This window comes from Anoplophora glabripennis, unplaced genomic scaffold (assembly GCF_000390285.2).
Source record: "Anoplophora glabripennis isolate ALB-LARVAE unplaced genomic scaffold, Agla_2.0 scaffold85, whole genome shotgun sequence".
Classification (NCBI taxonomy): domain Eukaryota; kingdom Metazoa; phylum Arthropoda; class Insecta; order Coleoptera; family Cerambycidae; genus Anoplophora; species Anoplophora glabripennis.
In genome coordinates, this window is record NW_019416361.1 from 651,795 (window position 1) to 661,227 (window position 9,433).

Here is a 9,433-nt window from a genome sequence, read left to right on the forward strand (position 1 = left end):
AGATAGATAGATAGATAGATAGATAGATAGATAGATAGATAGATAGATAGATAGATAGATAGATAGATAGATAGATAGATAGATAGATAGATAGATAGATAGATAGATAGATAGATAGATAGATAGATAGATAGATAGATAGATAGATAGATAGATAGATAGATAGATAGATAGATAGATAGATAGATAGATAGATAGATAGATAGATAGATAGATAGATAGATAGATAGATAGATAGATAGATAGATAGATAGATAGATAGATAGATAGATAGATAGATAGATAGATAGATAGATAGATAGATAGATAGATAGATAGATAGATAGATAGATAGATAGATAGATAGATAGATAGATAGATAGATAGATAGATAGATAGATAGATAGATAGATAGATAGATAGATAGATAGATAGATAGATAGATAGATAGATAGATAGATAGATAGATAGATAGATAGATAGATAGATAGATAGATAGATAGATAGATAGATAGATAGATAGATAGATAGATAGATAGATAGATAGATAGATAGATAGATAGATAGATAGATAGATAGATAGATAGATAGATAGATAGATAGATAGATAGATAGATAGATAGATAGATAGATAGATAGATAGATAGATAGATAGATAGATAGATAGATAGATAGATAGATAGATAGATAGATAGATAGATAGATAGATAGATAGATAGATAGATAGATAGATAGATAGATAGATAGATAGATAGATAGATAGATAGATAGATAGATAGATAGATAGATAGATAGATAGATAGATAGATAGATAGATAGATAGATAGATAGATAGATAGATAGATAGATAGATAGATAGATAGATAGATAGATAGATAGATAGATAGATAGATAGATAGATAGATAGATAGATAGATAGATAGATAGATAGATAGATAGATAGATAGATAGATAGATAGATAGATAGATAGATAGATAGATAGATAGATAGATAGATAGATAGATAGATAGATAGATAGATAGATAGATAGATAGATAGATAGATAGATAGATAGATAGATAGATAGATAGATAGATAGATAGATAGATAGATAGATAGATAGATAGATAGATAGATAGATAGATAGATAGATAGATAGATAGATAGATAGATAGATAGATAGATAGATAGATAGATAGATAGATAGATAGATAGATAGATAGATAGATAGATAGATAGATAGATAGATAGATAGATAGATAGATAGATAGATAGATAGATAGATAGATAGATAGATAGATAGATAGATAGATAGATAGATAGATAGATAGATAGATAGATAGATAGATAGATAGATAGATAGATAGATAGATAGATAGATAGATAGATAGATAGATAGATAGATAGATAGATAGATAGATAGATAGATAGATAGATAGATAGATAGATAGATAGATAGATAGATAGATAGATAGATAGATAGATAGATAGATAGATAGATAGATAGATAGATAGATAGATAGATAGATAGATAGATAGATAGATAGATAGATAGATAGATAGATAGATAGATAGATAGATAGATAGATAGATAGATAGATAGATAGATAGATAGATAGATAGATAGATAGATAGATAGATAGATAGATAGATAGATAGATAGATAGATAGATAGATAGATAGATAGATAGATAGATAGATAGATAGATAGATAGATAGATAGATAGATAGATAGATAGATAGATAGATAGATAGATAGATAGATAGATAGATAGATAGATAGATAGATAGATAGATAGATAGATAGATAGATAGATAGATAGATAGATAGATAGATAGATAGATAGATAGATAGATAGATAGATAGATAGATAGATAGATAGATAGATAGATAGATAGATAGATAGATAGATAGATAGATAGATAGATAGATAGATAGATAGATAGATAGATAGATAGATAGATAGATAGATAGATAGATAGATAGATAGATAGATAGATAGATAGATAGATAGATAGATAGATAGATAGATAGATAGATAGATAGATAGATAGATAGATAGATAGATAGATAGATAGATAGATAGATAGATAGATAGATAGATAGATAGATAGATAGATAGATAGATAGATAGATAGATAGATAGATAGATAGATAGATAGATAGATAGATAGATAGATAGATAGATAGATAGATAGATAGATAGATAGATAGATAGATAGATAGATAGATAGATAGATAGATAGATAGATAGATAGATAGATAGATAGATAGATAGATAGATAGATAGATAGATAGATAGATAGATAGATAGATAGATAGATAGATAGATAGATAGATAGATAGATAGATAGATAGATAGATAGATACACATTTATTTAGCAAATGCTATACATACAAACGATTACATAAACTCAAGCAACAAAAATCCTTAACATAGAAATATATAAAAGTTTACCCTGGTAGTGACCTAATGTAACTAACAATTAGCTTATTGAAATGATTAACCGGCCCATTACAATTTTTTATATATTCTGGTAGCTTATTGTATTGCATAAGACCCTGGTAAAATAAAGATTTACTAGTTCTTAATAAATTGTGTCTTTCTATATAAAAGTCATCCTTTTGGCGAGTGTTATAAACATGTCCATCTCTTACATAAGTTATTCTACTGTGCAAATAGCTAGGTAAGAGCAAATTTTTTTTTTTATATATAAATTGTAACGTTCTTAACAAAATTCGTTGTTTTATGTTTATAAAATTTAATGCATTTAACATGTCCTGTATTAAAGTATATCTACTACACTGCAAAATAATCCTCATAGCTTTATTCTGCATTTTCTGTAGAGTCTGAATCTCATTGTTATTTAAAAATAATAAAATCGTTGAACAATATTCAAAATGTGGCGCAATTATCGTTTTATAAATGGTCAGTCTGGCAAAAAATGATAAATCCTTAGATATACGCCTTAAGAAATTAATTTTTTTGGCAACTTTTTTAACAATATATGCGGTATGTTGTTTAAAACACATACATTCATCCAACATCACACCCAGATATTTTATCTGATGGACTCTTTCTAGTTTCTCGTTATTTAATTTAATATAATCCTCTATCGAAATTTTATTCAATGTATGTTTTTTGCCTAATACTAACCACTTACATTTATCAATATTTACTTTCAAATTATTGTCACAAAGCCATGCATATAAATTATTTAGTTCCCCGTTAATATTTCTTATAATATCATTAACATTTTTACCAAACATATAAAAATAAAAATAAAATATAAAAATCTGCAAACAGATGTGTTTTGCAATCAGTTAAACAACAGAGAATGTCATTGATAAAAATAATAAATAATATAGGACCCAATACTGAGCCTTGAGGTACGCCATATTTAGTTTCCTTTCTTCCAGATACTCTCTCACCATATTTTGTTTTTTGTCCTCTTTTTGTTATGTAAGATGAAAACCACTGCAAAACATTTCCTCCAATTCCAATACTTCGTAACTTCGAGAGAAGAAGACCTCGATCAATGGTTTCGAATGCACGTTTAAAGTCTAGAAATACAGCCACTACTATAGTATCATTATCAATTCCCCGTACCCAGTCGTCCAAAATACACTGTAATGCAGCAGTTTCACATGAATGCGCTCCTCGGAATCCTGATAGTACTGATATGATGATATTATTATTTTGTATGTAATTTATTAATTGTTCTTTAACTACCAATTCCAATACTTTTTCACAAACTGGCAATGAATTGATTGGTCGATATTGGTCACATAAAATAGTATTAATAACTTTTGGTATAGGTGTAACAAATGAATTAGTCCATGCATCTGAAAAAACGCCCGACTGAAGAGAACAATTAACCACATCCAAAAACCTGTTGCCGATGATTTCAAATGTGTCTTTAATAACATTTGTGGGAATCCCATCACATCCTGATTTATTTGGTAATGCATCAATAACTTTTCTCAATGCATTCATTTCTATGACTTTAAATTCGCGTAATCTACAATCAACTCCAAAGTCATGACTTGTGTACAAATCAAATTTTGGTATATCATGAATAATCTCTACCACACTCTCTATAAAATAGTCATTAAATTTTTCTGCAATCTCCAATTCATCCGATACTTCTTGTTCATTAAATTTAATACATTTAGAAACATGCTTTTTCCCTTTATTCATTTGTTTCAATGTTTTCCACATCAATTTCGAATCACCTTTACAATGGTCTATTTTGTTTTCATAATACTGTTTTTTCTCTTTTCTTATCATTGTAACTACCTTATTCCGTTTTTCTTTGAATGAATTCCATTCCTCTTCTCTTCTCATTATTTCGCAAAATTGCAAACGGCGGTCATAATCATCCTCATGAAGTTCCTGGACTAAATGTATTTTGTATGGTATAATTTATTCTTCTTCAAAATGGTTTGTATGCTAGTTCGATTGATCCCAGACACAGATGCCAGCTGCCTCGTACTTAATGTAGGATCAAGAACATGTCCCAAAACTTCAACTTCACTAGCTTCATTAACTATAGGTTTTTCAATTTCTCGTTTTTTATTGACTACGTTCCCAGTCCCTTGAAATTTTTTTACTAACTCTGGAACATACCTACTTCCTCTTGACATGTCGATCTTGATGTTGTTCATTAAATAGTTGAGCTGTTCTATTCGCATATTTATTGTTCATAAAGTAAAGCGAAATTATATCTACCCTTTCCGCAATGGAATAAACCAGTGTTTAATTTTCAAAAACACAGTTAAATAAACTACCAACCAACGCTTCCAAATAATACTAGAAAATAATTTGGAATCTACTAATTATATGTTCATTGTGTGTGTATAAAATTCATTTCTGTTTCTTACAATTGTGTTTTTGTTTACGAAAGTGATAACAAATCGCCAAAAACCAATGTAACACAAGAAATACTAAATTTATACCANTTTTCTTATTCAGCACAAAAAAAAATGTACTTTACTTTCTATTTATTTATGAAAGGCCAAAATAATTGAGACAACTGATTTGCATATTTTTATTAAATTATGTACACACTAAAGATACATTTATTTAAACTGTATGCATATTAATGATGTATGACACTTTTTAAAAGTATTCCAAATGTTCTTTAATAGTAAAAATTCTAAGGACAAGTTTAACGGTTTGGAATATGGATGTATTCGATTCACCGATAATACACAAAAATAAAAATAATTCTAATATTTCCTATTTTTCTTGGATTTTCAAAATTTTAGGCTAAACCCGGGTCCTCCTCTTCTATTATCCACTCCCATTCCTATTCTAAATCCATAACCGTCATCGTCTCCGTCGCCACCCTGTAAAAAAATAAGTCAGAGTATAACGCCACGTGTTGAAATGAAGGAGCGTTTTCTTCGCCCAAATTTAAGATTATTTTTCGATACAGAGTGGGTTAAATTTTTATACTGAAACTTTAAAGGTTAACAGATGATATCATTCTAAAAAAAAGGTCATATGAACAAAGGTTGTAGAACGCTTTGTTTACGAGATATACCGACTTAGCTAGTTGTGGGAAAAAATTCACTGAGTTGGTATAGAAATCCATGAACCAGTGGCGGATACTGGGAAACAATGTCAAAGAGCACTTAAAATTTTTGACGCTACTGAGTATTTTCAAAATTCGTGCATCCAATTCCAATTATTGGTATTTCTAACAAAAAGATATTTGGTATTTTGTTCAAAAAACAAGACATTTTTGAGTTATTTGTTTAAATTTAAAGTAAACCTACGACCAACAGCATATTACGACATATTTCCACATATTTGGTAATTAATAATATGATTGTAGAGGATTTGATCCCGGGATCCCGACCGCTTTTCAGATCCGAAATTTTCGGGACTGTTTTTCTGATTCCGAGATTTTCGGGATTAACATAATTTTAAAAAAGTTGCAAAATAGAATGTGTGAAGTGAAACGCTCTGTGCCAGTGCTCTCAACAGAATTGCTTGCCTCTCATTTTAATATAAAACTTCTTATATTTTGAACTAAAACTGGGTCATTTTCGTATTTTTGAATTGTGAATATTATTTTTAAATATTTTTTGCTAAGAAACTTACTTTACTACCTACTTACTAGGTCATTACATGAAAGTCGTCTTTTTAGTCGATGTTAAGACAGATTTTTGTTAATTTTCAAAGATTATTTGCACAGTTTGTTACATAAAGGTTTTTTAATTCATCTAAGTTTAAAGAGATCTCACTGATTCTTGAAAAAGAATAACTTAAGACACTGAATGATTTTAAGTCTGGTTAGTCTGACTCTAGGTGTCTAATTAGTTAGAGTGATTAGATTATAGTGGAGTAAAATAAGATTTTGACTTCGGAAAAATTAGCAGATCGGGTAACTTTTGAGGACACACTCGTGAGGGTGTTAGGAACAACATATAAAAAGTTACCAACCGTAGAGTGTACGCTTAATTATTTATTTAATAAATTAGTTGCAAAATTCCATTGTTTATTGTATATCTTAACAATTTTTTTAAAAAAACTGATTGTGCTAATCGAAAGAACGGGAAATTTTACAGCCCCCGCGCTTTCTTGTTATAACTTTTGATCTATTTGTTCAAATTAAGTTCACAAAAATTTAAATGAAAGAGAAATCTTGTAGCTAACAAGTTATCATGATTTTAAAATCGAAAAAAAATATTTACAGGAATAGTGTGTAAATAAAGTTACGTAACGGTAGAATTTTCTACAAAATTAATTAAAGATTGTCATTTTTTTAATTTTTAAGATAAAAATTTAAAACTTTCAGAGATTACTTTTGAAATAGCATTTAAAATAGTGAGTGATATAAAAAAAAATCTTAAAATTTTAATTCCAAAAATACAACGCTCGAAATATTCAATAACTTTTAAAAAAGGCAAATTATTGCAACTTTACAGGAGCATTTTTTGAAGCTTGAAAACTGTACTTTAAGATGGTCCATTTTGTTTTATTTAAAACGTTGAATTTATAATAAAATTTAAAGAAAAACAAAACAAAAATTTTTTGTTCTGAAACGAAATTTGTTAAATAAATTTTAATGAAGTTAAAAAAAAAATTTTTTTGCTTTAACCAATATATTTTCAAACTATGATCTTAAAAAAATAATCAACGAAAAAAAAAATTTTTTGTTACTATAATATTGTATGAAATATGAAAAATACGGTTTTTCAATAAATTGTCACAAGATTCAGTTTTACCTATATTTTTTCATGATGAAATTATGCAGTAGAAGTTTAGCTGGTAATGTAATTCATTCTCGCGATTGGAAAATTATATTTTTGAATATTAGAAAGAGATAGAGAGAACATCTGCTCGGTGAATGGAGCTCACCACATGTCTAACGCAGGGATTCGGGTATGACTTCAAGTTTGCTGTAATTGTTACGGAACTGATTGCCTCAATTGCCAAGCATTTTTCGAAGAAGAACGAGAATCAGACTAATTGCCAGAAGTTATAATGATTCAAGAGAATGAAAAGTGAATATTGTTATTTTTTTATATATCTATTTTTAATATGCAAAGACTTTCATATTTAATAAATTTGTTAATTAAGAATCCCATATATTGACTCTGCCGAACTCTAAACATCATACCCAAATTTCTTTAAAATTTAACGAGTTGATTCCATTTTATATTTGTTCAATGATCTGAAAAATCCTAAAAATACCAATATGAGTAAAATTGCTTTGCCATATTGGATCAGCCATTTTGAATTTTCATTTTCTGATATAATATTCTTGTTCAGACCTAAAAAAACCCTATAATGTCAATTTAACTAAATTTACTTCGAAATTTGTAATTTTTAAATAAATTGTTTAAAAAAGTCGGCCATATTGGATCAGCCATTTTGATTTTTTTTTTATTTTTTAAAATTATATTCTTATTCAGTGACCTCGAAAACCCCTATAGTATCAATTTGATTAAAATTGGTTTGAAATTTTTTGATTTATTTAAAATAATCTTTGAAAAAGCATTTTTAAACAATTAAATAATAATTAGCGTACAAATAGAAGCTTATAACTTTTTTCTATAAGCCATTTCAAGACGATTGCAAAAGGTTTTATGAAAATCCAAGGCTCTGCTAATTATTCCGAAATAATGCATATTTTTAAGCTACCTTTACTCCACTACTAGGTGTATACTGTAAAATAGTTTTGATTTATTGATTAAAGAGCTGATTTTATTTTGCCTGGTGCGACAGTAGTCATTCTTTCATACCACCTCCAGATTAGTAGGTCACTTTCTGTCAGCAGGTACTTATTAATAAATTTTTTATTCATTAACTTTGTTAATGGTATGTGATTATTCTGATATTATTTTCCGTCGACGGCTTACAAATTAAGTATTAAAACCTTGATAGAATGTTTTTTTTTTTAAGTTTTTTTATAAGTATGCGATGTGGTGACACTGTTGGAAACCTCTAAGACTAAAGTAAACTCAAACCTGTTCTAATATAAAAATTTTTTTTATACAAATTTGAGTCTTTTTTCTTAATTAATCCAACTATACCGAACTTTAAAAAATGATTGTTTTTTGATAAATTTGCTCATCCTTTTTTTTTTGTAAACTTAACATTCTGTATCTCAATAACAAATATTTATGAGATTGAGAAAAGTATCTCTTACTTTTGGCAAGTTATAATGTTACAGTCCATGCAGGAAAGAGTGGAAATCGTTATCTTTGTATTATTTTCAACAAGTCGTCTGTATTTGAAAACAAAAATAATTGTTTTGGTCCAAATACAAAAATGGCGATAACAATTATTGAATTATTTAATCTTTCTCGCGATTCGATTTGCATTGTTTCGGTCCTCTCAACTCACCAGTTTTTTATATTCTCCCCCTCCGGACGGTGGCTTGGGACTCGCGGCCAACGCTCTCTTCTGCCCCAATTCGCTCTTGGCGGGCCACGTTGGGAACATGGCGGGGTCGATGGGTAGGGGAGGTTCGCTGAAGTAGCCGTGCTTTATGGCTTCCTCCGCCGTCGTTCGCTGAGCGGGATCGTACGTTAAAAATTTTATCAACAGCCCCAGTCCTATTTCGCTCAACGTGTTAAATTTGCCCCTTAAATTCGAGACGGGGTATTCGTTGAATTTCATTTTCTTTACTGCCGGCAGCTGGTTGAAACCGGGCCATATCTTTTCGCTCGGGGTTCCCAGATCCTGGAAAATTGTTAACATGAATGTATTAGTAGATACGTAACTCAGTACGTACATTTGTATTATTATTATTATTATTAATTAGATATAATATACAGGGTGACCAAATGAAAACGAAACAAAGCCATTTTCAGGAACTGCGTCAAGATTGTAGAAAAACGCTCAGACCAGTCGATTTTAGATTAAAGGGGGACATTCTTTGCTGGTATTTTTGACTCCGCCACTTTCACCCCCAAGCAAGGGTAAGCATCACCCCAAAATATTTAAATGGCAT

At 28.8% G+C, this 9,433-nt stretch overlaps 1 protein-coding gene across 1 annotated transcript in view; it reads right to left on the bottom strand.

Annotated features, from left to right (window-relative positions):
- Nucleotides 1–5,013: 5,013 nt before the first annotated feature.
- Nucleotides 5,014–9,433, bottom strand: part of LOC108917124 (serine/threonine-protein kinase PITSLRE) — a 10,344-nt gene continuing 5,924 nt past the window's right edge. The window contains exons 6-7 of the mRNA XM_018723582.1: nt 8,824–9,162; nt 5,014–5,312 (exon numbers count right to left, since the gene is read on the bottom strand). Coding sequence (XP_018579098.1) covers nt 5,220–5,312; nt 8,824–9,162 — 432 coding nt within the window. The 3' untranslated portion in view covers nt 5,014–5,219. The remainder of the gene's footprint in view (nt 5,313–8,823; nt 9,163–9,433) is intronic.